This window comes from Thermobia domestica, chromosome 10 (genome assembly GCF_964235325.1).
Source record: "Thermobia domestica chromosome 10, izTheDome1.hap1.1, whole genome shotgun sequence".
Classification (NCBI taxonomy): Eukaryota; Metazoa; Arthropoda; class Insecta; order Zygentoma; family Lepismatidae; genus Thermobia; species Thermobia domestica.
The window spans coordinates 241,896,061-241,915,260 of record NC_137463.1 but is presented as its reverse complement, the minus strand read 5'-3'; the positions used below and the strand labels follow the sequence as shown (position 1 = coordinate 241,915,260).

Here is a 19,200-nt window from a genome sequence, read left to right as displayed (position 1 = left end):
TTTGGCAGTAAATGTGACCTCTCTCTGCTTTATTGTAACCTGTAGAAAACAAAAGACAAAGTTTCATTTCTTTCTTTCTTTATTTTATGCTGGGACGTGTAGACGAACCTACGGGCATATTATTGTGTGATAAAGTCTTCGTTCCTTAAATATATGATTCGATTTATATTGTATGCGCTTTGAGACGAATACTTTTTTTGCTAACTGTAAATGTCGGACGTAAAACTGAAATATTTCTTTTCTTTCTTTTTTACCACTGTTTGCCTACATTGACATTAGTTTTCCCCCACAAGCGAAACAAAAAGCTAATAACATGTTTCGTTAGTTTCAACTTTTATTATTCATTGTTTTTTTTTTTAATTCCCTTAACAGTTAACGTTAATTTTACCATAACTTTACTCTCCTATCTTTCCCCGCAGCCAAAAATTAACCACTATGTTGTATTGGCCTTATAAGTGTAATGAATAATTTAATTAGACATAAAAAAAGTACAATATAAAAGCCTACATGCAATGTATTACTCTCAAGTTTTCAGTCAAGGCCAATCCGCCCATTGACCATGCATGAACAATATTAGTCGTATGTGGAAGACACTAATGTGTTAATTAATTATCCGGAAATGAAGCTTGACTGGGAAATACCGATGACCGAAAAAAGGAAAAACGCAGCGTAAAGACCCTATTCAAATTCCCAGAAAGAATAGGGCGAATTTCCGCTTGGGGGCAGCACTGTAGAGAGAAGCAATATGGATGACTGGAAGTGCAGGTGGAAGTGAAAACTTTCTGGTAACATGATCGGTACAAAGTAATCTAAGCAACGGAGGTTGACCTCCTCAAGACATGGATGAATCTGAACATTTAAAAATACGTCTAAAACGAAAGAATCTTCGAATTGTTCAAGAAAATGCGGATAAAATACATGCATTATTTGCTGTGCGTCTGACCGAAAAATCAGCAAGTGAGAAACAGGATGTGTCTGGTTGCGATTACGTGTTCCTAAATGTGGAACGAGAGAAAAGTGATAGAAATGAACCAGCAGAAGATACAATACAGAAAGTTAAGGTATGTAAATTAATTGAAATGTCATTGTGATTGATCCAGAATTACATATTATTGAACATAACGTATTTTTGCATACAACTTTGGCACATATCGGTCAGTTCAATTCTGGGTCTAGGGCAAACAGGATTCGGATCGAGGTCGAGTGCGATGTGAAAGTCACTGATCCCAAGTTTTCAATTATTCTTTTTGTACATATCCTTGTAATATTTTATATACACAAGTTTTTAAAAGCATCCAGTGTTATATGTGAAAAATTAACGTTTTCGAAATCAGAATGTGTTGTTTTGTTCTGATAAGCTCGTTACATTGAATGAATGAATTGTGAATGTGACATTTGTGTTTTTTGTTGAAAGTTTCAATTAAATTGGGATTAATTAGAATAAGTAGAATTAATCCTAGTGGTGTGATTTGATTGAAAATACCATAAAATTAACAGGGAGGATAGTGACAAACTATGTGTGGCGTAATTGATTGATTATTTTAAATCCTATTTCGCCAGATATGAAATTCTTAACTCTTACTTCTGTTATACATTGTGTAAGTAGTTATTTGTTTATATAAAAATGTAATCATTAGAAGTACCATAGGGTGGTAAATTGTGCACACAATGAAAGAATATTGGACTCTAGTTACGGGAGTTTTGCAAATCCTTTTGTTTAGTTAATTACGATTTTTTTTTTTTTTTGGGAAATGCTGGCCGACTTTCACTTCATTTTGCCAATCTAATGGAGAAGTGGTCCTTACAGTAGGGTCGAATTTTCCCGGATCTTTATCCAGGTCACAGAATCCAATAAAATATATAGATCAAAAGAAAACTAGTTTCTGTATGCATTTTTTGGAAATACTTCATTGTTTGTTCCAGAAGCTCGGGATGGATTATCAAAACAATAACGGTAAACAGTTGTAGATTTTTGGGACAATGTTTAGTAGAAGAGGTCCAGCTATTTTTTCTAAAGAATGTTATAATTTCGGTAGTTTCTATTCACTTTATGTTTCGGTTAGATTAGTTTATGTTAGATTATATTAGTGTAGGGGTCCAGCATAATTTTCGAAAAAAAAAAAAGATAGTATTTCGGTTATTTCTATTAATATTAGGTTCAAGTTAGTTTAATTTAGTTTAGGTTAGGTTATGCTAGGTCAAAGTACTTGCATTTTCCCTTTCTCCCGTAAATTTTGTATTTTTCACGTACTTCTGGGCCCCTTCTACTAAACATTTGCCGATTTTTGGTCAATTGAATAAATACATTATGTGTACTACAATATCGTACTACAAGCGGAGTGCCCAAATAACCAACGCAGCTCAGCTAACCTGAATTTCCAATGGTGAGAAATGTATACATTCGTAGTTGTATACATTACTTTTAAGCTCGAATAAATATGAAAGTTTGTTCCTATTATAATTTATGGTAAACACGGTTCTGTTTATTCAATTCATTGTTCTTTAACAGTTCTTTCTGCAGTCAGTTTAGGTCTGTTATCATGTTAGATCCTTTATGATTCGTTAATCAGTTCATTTGCCCCTAATCTACGTAGATGCTACAAAATGATTGGTTCTTTAGTGATAAGCTATTTAAGAATAATTTGTATTGGCGTTCTTATAGTAACATTTGAGATAAATAATTATTAAATATATTTGCTTAGAGGTGCGTATCTACTTAACGAATACTACTCTTGTGTGATGGGTTCCTTCCGGGATATAACATCGAGCAGGGCTGCCAATAGATTTCATGGACCGTAGACGAATTTTTTGAGGATTCCCCGAATTTGAAAATTTCGAACTTCAGAAAATCAGAATTGAAGAACACTTAGAAAAAAGTCATCTGTCTAAACTGTCCCAAAAATGAACCTACATTCTGGAGGATGCGTATATTTTGTAAATTTAGCGGTTAGTAGTTAATTTGTTATTGTATTATTATTATTATTATTATTATTATTATTATTATTATTATTATTATTATTATTATTATTATTGGTCATTGGCACGATTGCTTAGATTTATTTGGTTCATTATGCAATCAGAAGATGGGACCGTGTTTGTCAATAACTTTTCTAAAAAAAGAAATTCAACAATAAAACTTCTAGTTTGTAGACGCAGTTATTTACATCTAGTTGTTTGATCCGAAGAATGTTTATGAAGACAGCTTGACATTTAGTTCATATTCAGGACAATGTATTTGATGAAAAATATGTAGAGTCTTTGGAAAAGGGGAAACTCAGATGAAAGTTTATTATTCTTCCTAGTCAAGTATGTTGATGTTCTTTGCATTTTCGTAATGTTTAGTTACTAATTATGACATTTATCAGTGTGGGTTTGTAACACTATATTTGTCATTTCTAAATATATGTATAGTAACTTGGAGCATTATTGCATTCTACATTGACACACACAGTTTTTTTTTTTTTTTTTGGTATAACAGAGCGAACATCAGTGGGAGGTTGCGATGGCTGGGTAGTAGAGCATTCACGTTGTGCATGGGTTTTCTCGGAGTTCTCCCGTTTCCTCTCACCTTCTTTATTCCACCATTTCATTCTTTGTTATTATCACTGTCTGTTTTATTCTTAAATTTGATTTGAACTACTCACTACGCAAAACAATACGTTTACTGTAATAACTATTACCGTGTTAACAGTTTCACCAACTACCTACTTGGGCTTCATCAAACACTATCTAGTGTCTCATAAAGCCAAAGTCTCATAGAGACATATAGTTGGCTAAACTATTAAACGTTAATTAACAATAAACATGTTGTTTTGCTGGATGAATCAAATTTAAGTGTACAAGGTCAAAGCTTAGACAATAAAAAAACTCCGTTATTTACAGGCATAATCGTGAGACGTAAAATTAACATTTCGTTTCATGCTAAAATACGTTTATGAACTGCATTTTTACGAGGGAATAAAATTACTTAGTCTACCGTGTTATTTTGGACATGATGTCTGATTATGTTTCTAACAGATTTTTATCGTTTGGTCCAAAAATTCAACCTTAAAGAAGAGAAAGGATGAGTACTTTTTATTATTAAATATTCCTTTTGAACTGCTTATGAAAATAATGTATATATACATATATGTATATCGCATTCAGTCTCATCAGAGAGTAGATTTGTCGTTTAATGCATGAATTGAATATTGATAGTCGATTTCTTTTTACGGTCTTTGTAAGCAACGAGAACTGGACCTACGGTCTATAGTAGTGGTGTAGTAGTCTTCTACCGGCAATCGAATCCGAAATTCATAATTAATATGGAAGACTGTTTGGGGAGAGAAATGAAGTGTTAAACCGTCGCAGTGAACCGATCTAATGAGGCTGAAATAACTTAAAGCTCTTCGGTAGGCTAGCCCCTTCGTTTTGAACGGATATTATTTAGTTTCTCTTCCCAAATCACTTCGTAGTGACTCTGGCTCACTTAGTAATGAATACGGTTTCGTTATTTGTAATTGTAATGATTATAAATACAGTGGGACGTATGGCACAAAAACTACAGTGCATAAATACGAAGCAACTTGTGCTACGTGATAACTAAAAAGCACAAATGCTATCTAACCGAATCAGTGCAGAAGCGCAGCAAGGAGGGGGCGAGAGTTAGCGAGAGGGTGCGGCACGTTAGCAGTGGTGGGTATACGCATAGTCGAGGTCGTTTACAACAGCTCACTATAAGTCACAGTACCGGCTCCAGAGCCGTCGATAGATTTGGAGAACTGCTAAATGCCATGCTTTTGAACTTTTTAAGCTTAACGTGCCACGTTATGTACCGGGGCTAAGAAAGAACGGTGATGGTTGTAAGAAATGAAATGGCGGGAGGAAACGGGAGAACCCCAAGGAAACCTCTCGTGTTTGGCTGTCACATAAAAAAAAAACTTTTAATGAATAACTTAACGGCATCGAAAAATACCAAAAATACAGAAATTAAAACAGGTAGTAACTGTAAAATGTTATTAAATGAACTGATAAATGTTTCCAATCATCGTTTTCGTATAGAGCAAAAATTTAAATGCACAGTTTATGCTGTCATATTTGTTCAGTATCCAAATTTTTATACTATACGAAAGATCTTGAAAACCATTATTAGCTTGCTTGGTTCGATCCCAGCTCGCACTAAATGAGCTTTGTGGTGGACAAACGCCGTGTACGTAGATTTCCTCGGTATTCTCCCAGTTTCTTCATTCCAGCATTTCACTTATTTCTCATCAGCACAGTCTCCTTTAGCGCGACTAATTGTGAAACGTAAAACTTAAAAATTTCATTTCATTTTCAGAGTTATTAGCTTATTTTATAGGATTTTGTAAATACTATCTGGCCCAGTCGGTGATTTTTTTTTGTAGTGTATTGTATCTTGAAATTATTGACAAAAAAAAAAAAAAAAAAAAAGTGGGTGTCCTCAATGTGAAGAACCTTAGAACCTTAAAATTATCAGCTGATGATTGAATAATAAGTCCTGTTTAGCTCTTTCTTTGAGGTTGACTGTGTAGGGCTTATATATTTTAGCATAGTTCCTAATGGATGATTTAAGTACTCGATTGCAATCAGTATGGCAGCTAAGTAAAGAAACATGAACCAGGATATGTCTGAAGTTGAATTCCGTGCAACTGTGTTTCCATTTGCACAATCTTCGAATAATTAAAGAAGATACGATCCGTTCATATCTTTTAGTTTGACGCAATATATAATTGTTATAAGTTATCTGTGTTACATATTTCATTGGAATAGACCGAGCGCGAACTGACTCAGAAATATGTTGTGGTTGACCAGTGAGTTGGTCATCACGGTTGGTTATAATTACAGAAAGTTGCTTATTTTAGCTTTGAAACTCATCTCTGGTGCATGGGGTCCCGGGTTCTATCCCAGCTCTTGCCAAGTGAACTTTGTGGTGGACAAACACCGTGTGCGTGCCTTTTCTCGGGGTTCTCCGGTTTCCTCCCACTTTCATTCCACCATGTCATTTATTTCTCATCATCACCGTCTCCTTTAGCTTTGCCAACATAACCGAGGGACGTAAAACTCAAAGATTTCTAGCTTTGAAACTATCTATCTATCTATCTATCTATAAATAAATGAAAATCACTATATTTTTGACTTCGCACAGCTTCTCGATCAGAATTTCGACATAGATGAGGTTCGGGCCTGGGAGAGTTTTAATCATTTCATTTTGAAGTAACAACGTAGGGGAGGGGGGAAATAAGAAGATGCGAGACTGATCTCAATGAAATTTGCCACATACGTGAGGTTCGGGCCTGGAATAGTTATCATTTCACTTTGACGGTGCAACTTAAGGAAGGGGGAGATATAGATAAATATATAAAAATGAACGTGACTTCCTTTGTGACTTTGCACCGCATGAATCACCCGACCGATTTCAAACAAAATTTTCAACATAGATAAGGTTCGGGACTGGTAGTATTTGTATCTTTTTACTTTGACGGTACCACCTAAGGAAGGGGGAGATATATAAAAATGATCGATATTGGTGTCGAATCTGTAGGTTTTGGGGGTTGCTGAGACGAACAGTGTCACTTCCGATGCCGTTTAAATGCAAATACACCCCGTTATATCCAAAATGAAACGTATTCTCCCCGTGCAAAGAACAAGTACTCTGCTGGTAACTTAGATAAAAATAAAATGTGACCAAAGAAAACTAATGTGTTACGAAAAGTAGCGTACCTTGTGCTTCCGCGTTTATTACTTTAATTTTGAATACTTTCTTTTTCTCTGGGAACGTCATCACCATCATTTTTATAACTGTATCACCGAATCTTTAGTTTGACATCAATTGTATTTTTGTTTAAAAAACAATTAGTACAAAGTATGCAGTAATTATTAATTTCAATGTTTAATTGCTCTTGGGAATTGTCCCTGTATTTCCCATCAGTTCATTATTTTTTACGAAAAATTGTTAACATTAGCAATTTATTCGGAATTGCACAATATGTTTTTAATTTATGCTCTTCATAATTGGCCCTTAGTATATTTTTAGATGTTGTAAACATAATTCCACTGGGAGATTTAACAGTTCATAAATTTTTACGAATTTTAGGTCTTATGTGTTTAAGCACGGCTTGTGTAGTTTGTCAATGGGATTTCTTCTGGAAGAGCTAGCCCTAAACTTTTTGTTGACATCACTGTAAAATTGGTGCAGTGTGATATCGCAGTGGATATGGCATAAGGTGGGAACAAGGGGAGGACAGTGATCCGAAAAGCCGACTCCAGCTGACTGGAAAAAGATTTAAAACAAGAAGAAGAATGTTCTATGTACCGCATCAGCAGTTCAGTTTTGTTGTTCCGTGACATTTTCTCAGCAGATCGGAGAAATTAGAAACAATCCATCTCACTTCCCTTAAAGAAGTGTATTCATCTAAGTTTAATGCATAATTTACAGGTGATGTAAGATTGTAGTTAACAGTATCTTTGCTGAGAGCCTGTTAACGTTGTGTACAGACGAGCACAAAATTATACAAGTCGTCATAAAAGTCTTCTGTATAAGTTTATTTATTTATTTTTTTTAGCAGTAACGATTTTTTAAAAATGAGAATTTATTGCAAAGAATTTACATAACACAATTAATAAAATAATGGAAGAGAAAATTATGAGAACTGAGATAGATTGCCGGAGAGTTGCCCAATTTGCTGAGGAAGGTGTAACAGTAGACCGAGATACTATGGTAAATATACTGCTATTACGCTGTTTTATCTATGATTTACATAGAACGGGATATACGCGAGAGGTATCGTAATCATAGCAATAACCAACTTTCTTAGATATCTAGACATCGAAAATTTGTACGCTAATATTTGTGAACATTCTTTTCTACATTAGAACGTCATTATTTTATTCTCGAAGACTTAAACGAAATTAATAACGTTAACTTATGTGAAATGTTATGGGTTGAAATAACCAATCCCAATTTTAAAAAGAGCATTGTTATAGGTCACCTGATAAAAATTATGAGGAATTCAAAAATTGTTTAAATTTAATACTAACTAAAATTAATAGCGAAAATAAATATTGCATATTTGCAGGGTACATTAACATTCATTTGAATGTTGAGCACGAAAGCGTAGAGTACATACATATGTTAAACAGCAATAGTAACAACATATCTATAACGGTTCCCACCCTTATTCAAGGAAATACACGTAGTATAATAGATCACATTGGGACGAATATGATAAATAGTAAAATAGTATCAGGGGCAATAACAACATTCCTTAGTGATCACTTTCCTGTTTACATGTCAACGTCACTGACATTAGGAAATTTAAACAAAAGAGTACGGGAAGTTACTACTGGGGATTACAAGAAAATAAAGCAGAAGATAAAAAAAAAAAAAAAAAAAACAAAATGGTCCGAAATCGGTATGTACACTACAGCATGCCCATCAAAAGCCTTACAAATTATTCAAACAACAATAGACAAGTGTATAGAAGAATGCACTGTAACGAAAAGGTGTACTAATAAATACAACATACAAATCCAACCGTGGATAATGATGGCTATACTTAACTCAATTAAAAGAAAGGATACTGTTTGGTAAAGAAGTACTCAAAATCCATTCAATTTAGGGCTTCGCGAAAGATACAAGCAATATCGCAATACTTTAAAGAAAGTTATCGCGAATGCCAAAAAGACCTATTATATGAATAATCTGATAGAAGCAGAGAATAATATCAAGAAAAAATGGGAGACCATCAAATCGGTAATAAATATTCAAACATGCGGACATAAATATCATTAATGAACATGGAACCCTTATTAATGATCCGATAAAAGTAGCAAATGAGTTCAACAGTTTTTTCGTAGGAGTTGGGACGGACTTAGCGGCCAGTATAAAATCATTACCAGGGGACCTTTCTCACCATATATCTCGAAATGTTGAGGCAAGTCTATTTCTCAGGCCTGTTAGTGAAATTGAAATATGTAGCATAATTAGAGCTTTACCTAACAAATCAAGTACAGGACATGACAATATAAACACAAAAATTATCAAAGATTTTAGTAAGGAAATAGCACCCATTCTTGAACATACAATTAATAGAACTTTAGAAACAGGAATATTCCCTGATGGATTGAAAATCGCGAAAGTAATACCAGTGTACAAAGGCGGTAAGAAAACATGTAAAACTAATTACAGACCAATTTCGATACTCCCTATTTTGAGCAAGATATATGAGAAAGTAATCTATTCCAGATTAATAGAGTTCATAACAAAACATAAAATAATAACTCAAGAACAACATGGGTTTCAGAAAAATAAGTCTACACAACTTGCCATTAATAGTCTTTCAAACTACATCTCAGATGCTCTTGACGAGAGTAGTTATGCGATAGGTGTGTTTATTGATCTTAAAAAGGCATTCGATACCGTAAATCACAAAATATTACTGCAGAAACTACAATGTTGTGGAATACGGGGAGTCGCTTTCAATCTTATGAACAGCTATTTAAAGAATCGGTTGCAATACACTAGTGTGAATGGACACACATCAACCACAGCACTTGTAAACTGTGGAATTCCTCAAGGTTCCATATTAGGGCCATTACTGTTCCTTTTATATATTGACGACTTACCATGTGTATTGAAACATTCCCAGTGCTGTTTGTTTGCGGACGATACAGTTATATTCACGAAAGGACCAGAGCTTAAAACAATACAGAAATCGATTAATTTTGAGTTAGACAGATTATCACAGTGGTTTCGAATTAATAAATTAACTTTAAATGTTGACAAAACTAAGTGCGTATTTTTTAGAAACAGACATAAAATGCAAAACATAAATAACTATCCTATTACAATAAGCTCTCAAAAAGTAACAGTTGTTGAAAACATAAAATACCTAGGTGTTTGGTTTGATGAGCACTTCACATGGGAGAAACAATGTTCTGAAATCAGGAAAAAAGTTTCGGTACACACTGGGTTATTGTTTAAAATATCAAAAATGTTTCCGGAATCTATCGCAAGAATATATTACTATGCATTCATCCACCCATACCTTTCATACGGAATTGAAGCCTGGTATGGAAACTTAAGTGCTGAGCTTAAATATAAGCTCCTTGTTCTTCAGAAGAGAGTAATAAGAATAATAAAAAATGAACATTTTCTTGCACATACAGAACCTTTATTCCATGAACTGAACATACTAAAATTAGATAAACTTTATCTTTACAGGATAAATTGTCTAATGTACAGAATCCTCAAGAAAGATGCAATTATATTTTCAACACAATTTGTTGAAATAAAACACTCAGTTAGTACACGTGCAAAGACAAACAAAGAACTTGAAAAACCAAAACCACGATTAAATTATGGCATCAAAAGCATCAGGTACCAATGTATTAAAGCCTGGAATGCCCTTCTCCTAGGTATCAGAGAACTACAAACTTTTAGCAAATTTAAAAAACAGCTGAACGAGTATTTAAAAAATTGAGACAATACCATGTTAATGTGTCATTATTATTGTTATTATTTTACTATGAACTAATTAAGTGTTAATAACCATGTAACTTTGTGTTATCTACATATATTAAGTATTTATCCGCCATCCTATAATATGTAAATAAATTCTGAAAGGGAGAACCACAAACAGCAGAAGCTCGGCCTCTCCCTGAATCGCTATAAAGATTGTTAAGTAACTGTTTTGTACTCATATACATACTCTATTGAAATTAAAAAAAATAGAAGTTTGGGGAATAATTTTAATATGCGTTATTCTTGCGTACGTTTATTCGTGTCTGTTGAAACTTCTGAAGGACTGACTCATTACTAAGCATTTACAAATATGAAAAGGGCTATTTATGTAGAGAATAGATGATCCCAGCTCCAGTACTATGTCCTCCTAGTGTTACGTCACAACTACTTCCGACTTCGGAAAGCGAAGCAGTTTTCATTCATGACTCGAGCTGAGGTCATGGACTTCCTGTATTCGTGGTGGACTTCCAGTATATCCTGGACGCATACCTACGAATATACTGTCTCATCATATTTGTCAATGCATGAACTTACGCCATGACTAGTGACAGGTAGTTGACTTCAGTGCTTGGAAACAATTTCAAAGATAGAATTACATAGCAGTTTTACAGATAAATAATTCATTAATTAATCACAATTGAGTTTTGAAATATCCAACGTTTCACTGTAGTTTGAAAGTCATTTCAAGAGTAATGAATTAAAAATACAATCACGGACAAAAGTTCAATAATGAAGTTGAATAGGGTCCGTAACAATACTACATTAAATATTAGACGCAGTAAATATACTAGTATGTTAACAAATTATCATAAACATGTCTCATTTAATATCTTCAAATAATTATGAAGTAGTCTTAGATTGTAATTTACTGATATTATCTGGAATGTGCTGTATATTTCGACAGAATCCACGGTTTTTCTTTTAATAGTAGTAGTACCTTTTTCATAAGATGATACAAGCTGACTTACTACTATTGATAAAGGACAATCGTGTATTTTGTCCGAAATATATAGCTCCAGAGGAACATGTCAGTAAATTATGATATAATGTTAAAAAATATATGTTACGTTCGGTAAGCAACTTCATTAAGTATTATATTTATTTATTTAATCTGTTCAAAATAAACAAATAGGTAAATTTGAAAAGCACAGATGATTGTTTTGTCAATATAACATGACTGTCTTACAGGTCCATGCCTTCATTTGATTTTGAATTTTACTCAATTAATTTTTCTGTTTCAGAATTTCGTAGATTCGCTGTTCGACGACGATAAGAGATCATGTGGAGGAGAGGATTCCAGCTATGACTCTGATTGTGACAACCCGGATATCGAGAGCCATAACGATGTCAGTCGAACAGTCTCCGATACATTGGGCGAAGAGTACGCAGAGTATGTATCTAGCAGCTACAACGCCAGGGTAGAGTTCGCGTTGAAATTGGGTTACACAGAACGATTGGTTCAAGCAGCATTACAGAAGCTCGGACCAAATCCAGGGCAAAATGAGTTGCTGGAGGAGCTAATTAAGTTAGGTGCGAAATCTCGACCGGTTGATTTTCCAGCAGACAACGAAGAAACGGAGCAGTTGCAAACACCACAGGATGATTCAGCAAATCTTCGCCCAATTGTAATAGATGGTAGTAATGTGGCTATGAGGTGAGTGTTCGTTCATTTCTTGTTGATCTTACTAAAAATATACGAGGTTAAGTCACAAAATAAGTTATGGGTAGAGGTGTATGTGTGTGTAATACTCCAAAAATGAAGAATAAAGCTTACTTTGTGCACATAAAAACCAAGGACTTTGATGCATATGTCCTACCTCTAACAATGTTTTATAAACCCCTCTTGGAAATAAAATGCGTGTTCTACATATGAAGAAATTCCTTCACGTCTATCTTCACTTAGTCTTTGATTCCAAAATGTGATGCCGCAGAAAGATTGGAGTCGCTCGGTACAAAGTCGGGACTGTACGGCTGATGGGGATGGGGGCTTCCTATCGAAGAGGGCAAGATAGTTTTGCGTTGCCGCTGCGTAGTGTTGTGTTGCATTGCTCTTGTAAAGGAAAACGGATCTTCCTCGTAGCTAAGTGGTTCGCATACGCGCTCTTGGTGTGGGAGACGCGGGTTCGATTTCCGGCTGGAGCTCATGTGGTTCGGATCTCACGTTAAGCTGTAAGTTTGCGCCTCATATAACCTCGCTGCTGAAAGGGACGTTAAACAAAATCAGATCTAAAGAAGAACGCCAGATGTAAGAAGGCTCTTCCTGAAAATGTCACGCTTCATTCCTCTCAGTCTGACAATATCGCCGAGCATTGATTGCTGCAGTCTCCATGTTTGCCGGGTACAGAATGAGCAGCTCATCCGAATTTTCTGCTAACATTGCGATAGCACTATATGTAGGATCTTGGTTGTGAAATAAAAGTAAAATGAAACTTTTAGCTTAATGTTTAAAATGAAACTTTTAGCTTAATGTTTCACTGTTGTGCCCTTTACGTTAAAAGGGACGGGAGGATTGTGGTCGTACGTTACAAAATGATGTATGGAAGTTCTCGTATTAAAGCAATGGCTTGTTTTTCCTATTGTTTTACAGTTTCTGAGGGGAGGAAAGAATGAGAGGAGACTTATATTCTGACTTCTTGGATATCATATTAAAACATACCAAGAAGTTAATCTTCTGTGTCCATTAAGACTTCGGTATGAATATCGTCCTTCCTAATTAATATAAATTAGTACTTAATATAACACTGGAATTTCTTTCGATCTAATATCTTTATTAGTCCGTATTAGATGCCCATTCTTTTTCGTGTTACCGTACATCTCATCAGTTATATTTATTTATTGCAGTTTCCCGTCATTTTTTAGCACCGATGCTACATGAAACGTGGACATTGTACAGCTTCAAATGAAATCCGAGCCACTGTAATGCGTTAAAACTTAAGTTCTCCCAGCAGAATTCGAACCTGGGCCCCACCGATCAAAGGCGCGCGCGCTAAACGCTAGACCAGCGGGAAAATCTTTTTTAGCTACATGTATGTTCCATTGTAGTAACTGCATGAAAGTTAAAAGAATGCGATATATGTAAGTCCTTTACTGGTATCGAAGTAATTGCGAGAATCAGGGTTGAATTGCGTACAACTCGTTCAAATGAATTCCATAGAAGTTAGTTAGTACCATTCAATCTTTCAAGGCTTAAATGACACAATGTCAGAAGTATTATAGATAATCTACATAAATTGTGTGTAATTATTTCTTGGTTGGTGTAATAACTTGTAGATACTGTGGGATGCATACTTCACATAAATAAGGAATTTACTTTCTATAGTTCAGTGCGCTTTAGGGTCTGATCGGGAACCCTCCTACCTCAAACTGGAAGACATTGCTGAGACATTATGTAGTTTTTAGTCTTGTAATAACGAAACATTCCATCAAGAAGCACTAAAATATTTAACACTCAACATTTAAACTGTGTCTATTGATTTTTAAGGTGTAAAATGTATTGGGGGAAGATTTGTCTTCTTTAAGATATTTTCTCTTCTTGCTAGCTTGTTTCATGATGTGCACCATTCCCTTGGAATAATCCAGTTCAATCTATTCCAACTATGTACAAAATTTGTTTTAGTTTCGAAAATGATATTCATATTAGTTATACTATGACAGTCCTGTAAATGAAAGACCGTTTTCATAACTAAAACAAATTTTGTTCGTAGCTGAACAGACAGAACTGGATTATTCCAAGGAAATATTACACACCGTGATAAGTTAGTGAGAAGTGAAAATAACTTAAAGAAGACAAATCATCCTAAGAATACATTTTATACCTCTGTATTTCTGAACTAACTTGGTCTAAATTAGATCTTCTGTATTTTGTAGTCTCGGAATTGTCCATTTATTTTAACAATGTGAAACAGTGCTTTCGTTTGTGGAGTTGTATATCTTTTCTTCCTTTTGAAGTGACTCTTAAAATATTCACAAGTATGCAAAATCAGTGCACCGTATTTATTTCTATCAGGTGGCCTTTGCGGATGAGTCGGCAGACACGTCACTTCTGTAAGCCAGGGTCTTGTGTTCGAGATCAAATGGAGGACAATTTCTTTCGGGTGCAAACCGAATAGTGGTTCGAATCCCATTTTAAGCTTGTAGCTTCCTTCATATTGTTGCATAAGGACGTAAATACTAAACGAACTTGTTTCTATCCCTATGTAATCTAAATGAAAAATGCAAATGCGTTAAAAAAAGTTTAAACCAAAAGATCTGTTTCCTTTTGTTTCTTCCTTTAGGAGGTTTAAAAAAAAAAAGTTTGCTTGCTTGTCATTTGTAATTTCTTCCGTAATTTTAATTTTATGTTCTGACGGTAGTTACTCGATGGCCGAACGATTCGATTCGATTCCAGTTTTGCTAATTCTAAGTATAGGATATGCATTGAGTAGCTTAGAGATAAGATATTCCTTGTATTCGAGGGGTAAAAACTTTTTTCAACAGTTTCGATGGTGTCGGACATCCTTCACAGCTGCACAGCTAGACTAGTAATTTATAGGTGGATTCTTTCCGTCTTTGGAGACCTTTCCGTATGAAAAATAAGGAAGTTAAATTTTCACTGTCAGAAATTGTATTGACTCTTTATACCACGGTGGTACTAATATTATACCACATTTTATATACCACCGTGCTTCAAAGAGTCAAACGTGATCCCTTGGAAAAAATACGTTATAAAGTGGAGATATGTTTCACTTTCTTGAAGATGGACCTACATTTGCAGTAAAGTTAGTGCATTTATTTTCCTGTTAAGACAATTGATGAATGTTGTCTCAGAAGAGAAAATATGTAAAAAAAAATCTTGAAATTGGCACTCGTACTTTCAGGTTTCATCACTGATCTAACAACAGTTGAAAAGCGCCCAGCACTATGTGCGATGACTTAGTTTGTATGTAGCAAATTTTTATGTTACAGAATACATACATTTTCTTGTACTTTAAGGAAACTAGTGGTGAAACAATTCGAGAAATTTTTAATTCTATTATGATTTGATGTATTGAAGTTTTTGTTCATTGAGTGTTTTCTTGAGTTAATAATTATGTCACTTTACCTATGATACACATTCCCTTTATCTAGATTCAAAGCAGAGCAGTTCTTATGAAGAGTGATTCAATAAAATCCAAGTCGATGGAATAAAAGCTTCAATTCGTTACACTTCTACAAATTAAATACTCTGCAAATTGCCAGCTTCCTTAAGTATAAGAAAAGACTCTGCTACATAAAACCTAACTTCTCACGTACAGTACGGTGCGCTTTTCAGTAGTTGGTTAGGTCAGTAAAGGAACCTGTCAAGATATTAGCTCACCTCACATATTTTTTTCTTATGAGACTACATTCATAATTTCTGGCTAAACAGGAAAATCAGTGCACCGACCTTACTACAAATACGTGGAAATATTTAACTCTACATTCAAGAAAAGGAACAAATTTCCATCTTATAACTTATTTTTTCTGAGAGATCACGTTTAACATTTCTAACATTTTTGGAAGCGAGGATTGTACTTATCTTATTTCTCTTATAAAGGGTCACCACGGAAGGAAGGAACTTATCGTTAGAGTCTATTTCACTTGTGCTCTCGGAAACTATGCGAACTATAATTTGACCCAACCCCCGCCGTCCTCGGACGGAGGAAACCCTCCCTTTACTTACGGAAAGGAAGTGAATGGCCTCTGTGTTGCCAATTTGTCATTCAGTCGTTTGATCTTGACTAGTGAAGATCATAGGCTACTTAAGACTGGCTAATAAGACAGATCACAGCGAAGCCCGGGAAGTAACTCATTGTGGCAACGCTTCCGCATCCAATAATTGAAAGATCTCGGCCACAGCAACTTGTTCCTTCTCTTTCGAGGGAGGTGCGGGAAAACACATATCGACAGCAGCGCCAGCAGGGGCACAGTTGAAGACATTGAAACAGATGCCAGAGAGCATCGAAACTTTTTGGGCGAGTTTTTACTCCCCGGATGCAAGGAAGATCTTTTCTGTCTTTGAGCCAGTTTAGTTTGTTCTAATTCCACATCTTTCAAGCTCAAGGTCACGGATTCGATCCGAATTTGGGATTAGTAATGTAGTAGAAGCAGATATGTGTTGATTTTCCTTTTGCAGTTAGTTTACGAAGGTGGATTGGAAAGTTCGTGACCTGACCTACAAAATTAGATTATATTTGGATAAATGATATTTTATTTTCCACGTAATCCCCCACGACCGAAATACATTTACGCCACCTCTCCGGGAACGCTTCTCATACCATTTTTAAAAATGAATCCTTGGGCCCTGCAAGATATCCCAATACAGCACTTTCCACCTCTGCATCCCAAGAAACTCGCAGACCTCCCAAAAAACTTTTTCAGGTTTCTAAACGAGTAAAAGTCCGAGGGAAATAGATCAGGCGAATAGGGCGGGTGCGGCAACAGTTCGAACCCACAGGAATGAATGCCTGCCATGGATGCAACGGAAGGGACGTGTGAACGCGCAAGAAATACCATTCTTCGCAACATTCCTGGCCTTTTAATTTTGATGTCTTCATACAAACGTCGCAGAAGAGTGTAGTAGTATTCAGAATTGACAGTCTTTCCCTTTTCCAAGAAATCAATCGGGATAATGCTCCTAGCATCTCAAAAGAATTGATGGCATGGAATACAATAGCGCGGAGTCTTCCAATGTTTCTACGAAGTCCATATGAATTTCCTATGGTGTTAAGCCCTTTCTATGCAGATACTTAATGATAACTCGATGCTCGATTTTCTTCATGTTACAAATTTCCATCACTTTTGTCGACTTAGCGCCTAATAAACTCCTCACCTGAAACAATAGAGGAATGAAATTTTACAGAGCAACTATCAACGGCTATAGCTACGCAGCTAATGTATACAAACATAAAATAATTGTTCCTTCCTAATCAGGCCACGAACTATCCAATCCGCCCTCGTATTTTCTTCTAACTGTCGTTTTACGAATAGTTTCTTCTTCGTTATAAACATTTCTACTTCTGCTTGAGAGCTCTTAAGAAGGGTTACCTGATTGAACTTTACATTCTGTTTTTTAGCCATGGCAATAAAGAAACGTTTTCCTGTCGAGGCATTAAGTTGTGTGTGGATTGGTTCAGAACGAGAGGTCATAAAGAAATCACTGTATTTGTGCCAAAATGGAGGAAAGAATCGTCACGCTCTGATAACCGTGTCACAGGTACGTAATTTTGATTATTTAATTTTATCAGTGGAAAAATGCATTGAAAAGATTTCAGTTGAGTACACGACGAAATGACTGGAAACCAGGAATAAAAATAGATAGCTTTCTGTTTGAGCCCTCCTTCATTCATTACTATCGTTTATTTGCTGTCAGAAGCACAAAAATATATTTCTCATATTGGTAGCAATCTGTCATGACTAAATTGTTAGCGTTCAATATTTTCATGCAAGAAACTAGTTTGACTCATGGTGGGTATATTATAATTTCGTTCCTCATACATACGTTAAACTATGTACGTCATACATAATCTCGCTGTAAAAAGAGTTCTTCACATAATCTTATGAGCATTAGGCCTATATATCGTACGTGATTTACAGAACGCATACCATCTTGAATAAACTTGTCAAGGAGGCAGACCTGGACATACTTAGTACACTTACTATTTGAAGAACAATTTTAATAAAAATTTTACTAATTGCTGTTTGGAGAAAAATTTTAATTTTTTTTTTACTAATTGCTGTTTGGAGAAAAAAATAAATAAAAATTTTATTAATTGCTGTTTGAAGAACAATTTTAATAAAAATTTTACTAATACGTATTTGGGGAAAGAACATAGTTCACAGTGATCTTGAGAATCAGGAGAAGGAATGGAAAGTCAGGAAAATTAAAATGCTCCTGGAAAGTTAGGAAAATGCTTCCAAACTACTGCAGTCAGGGAAATTGTATATTTTTGTTTAGAAGAGTCAGTGAAAATGCAGTAAGATTTTACGAAAAGTATTCAGATTGTTCTTATTACTGAAGTGTTGTTAACGGGCATTAAATTAAAAATTTAGATGCGTTATAACAAGAAACTAAGATAGGTTTATTGGTTGTAGACAGTCAAGGAGATTATTATTATTATTATTATTATTATTATTATTATTATTATTATTATTATTATTATTATTATTTTGCCTTTTGGCAGGTCCTCGGAGTATCTTTGCGTGTGTGTGTTTCAATTTTAGCTTTAGGCCTAGAAATCTTTCTTCCACGTTTCTCGATATTCAGTTTCTCTTTCAACTACCAATATTTCCTTCTGTTTTTGAAATCGTCTATCAGTTGTTGTTCTTCCTATTCCTTGCTTACTTCCATCTTTCCTTCTGTGATGGTATGAAGAAGAAAGTCTCTCCGCAAGATGTATCCAATCCAATTGGCCCTCCAGAAAGTGTCATCGTATCTTCTATCCGTTTTAAAACATCTTTATTTATTACTCTCTCTGACTATTTCATCTTCTTCACCTTCCTCCAACACCACATTTCGAATATATTCTCTGCAAATATTTCTTCCCTAACTTCTCTAATGTCCAAATCTCTGAACCATACAGTCCAGTGCTCTATATATAGCACCTGACTAACCTCTTCTTAGACCAGTATTAAGCCTACTAGTTAAGAGTGATATTTTCTTGTTGAATACTTCTTTGACT

At 35.0% G+C, this 19,200-nt stretch overlaps 1 protein-coding gene across 2 annotated transcripts in view; it reads left to right on the top strand.

Annotated features, from left to right (window-relative positions):
* The first annotated feature begins 716 nt into the window (after positions 1-716).
* LOC145663126 (uncharacterized) overlaps positions 717-19,200 on the top strand; it is a 37,848-nt gene continuing 19,364 nt past the window's right edge. Inside the window, exons 1-3 of one of the 2 annotated variants that reach the window (XM_081729415.1) lie at positions 717-1,061; positions 11,764-12,176; positions 17,596-17,735. In XM_081729415.1, coding sequence (XP_081585541.1) covers positions 840-1,061; positions 11,764-12,176; positions 17,596-17,735 — 775 coding nt within the window. In that variant the 5' untranslated portion in view covers positions 717-839. Of the gene's footprint in view, positions 1,062-1,456; positions 1,599-11,763; positions 12,177-17,595; positions 17,736-19,200 lie in introns of those variants that run through there. The other variant, XM_081729416.1, reaches the window with a different exon arrangement.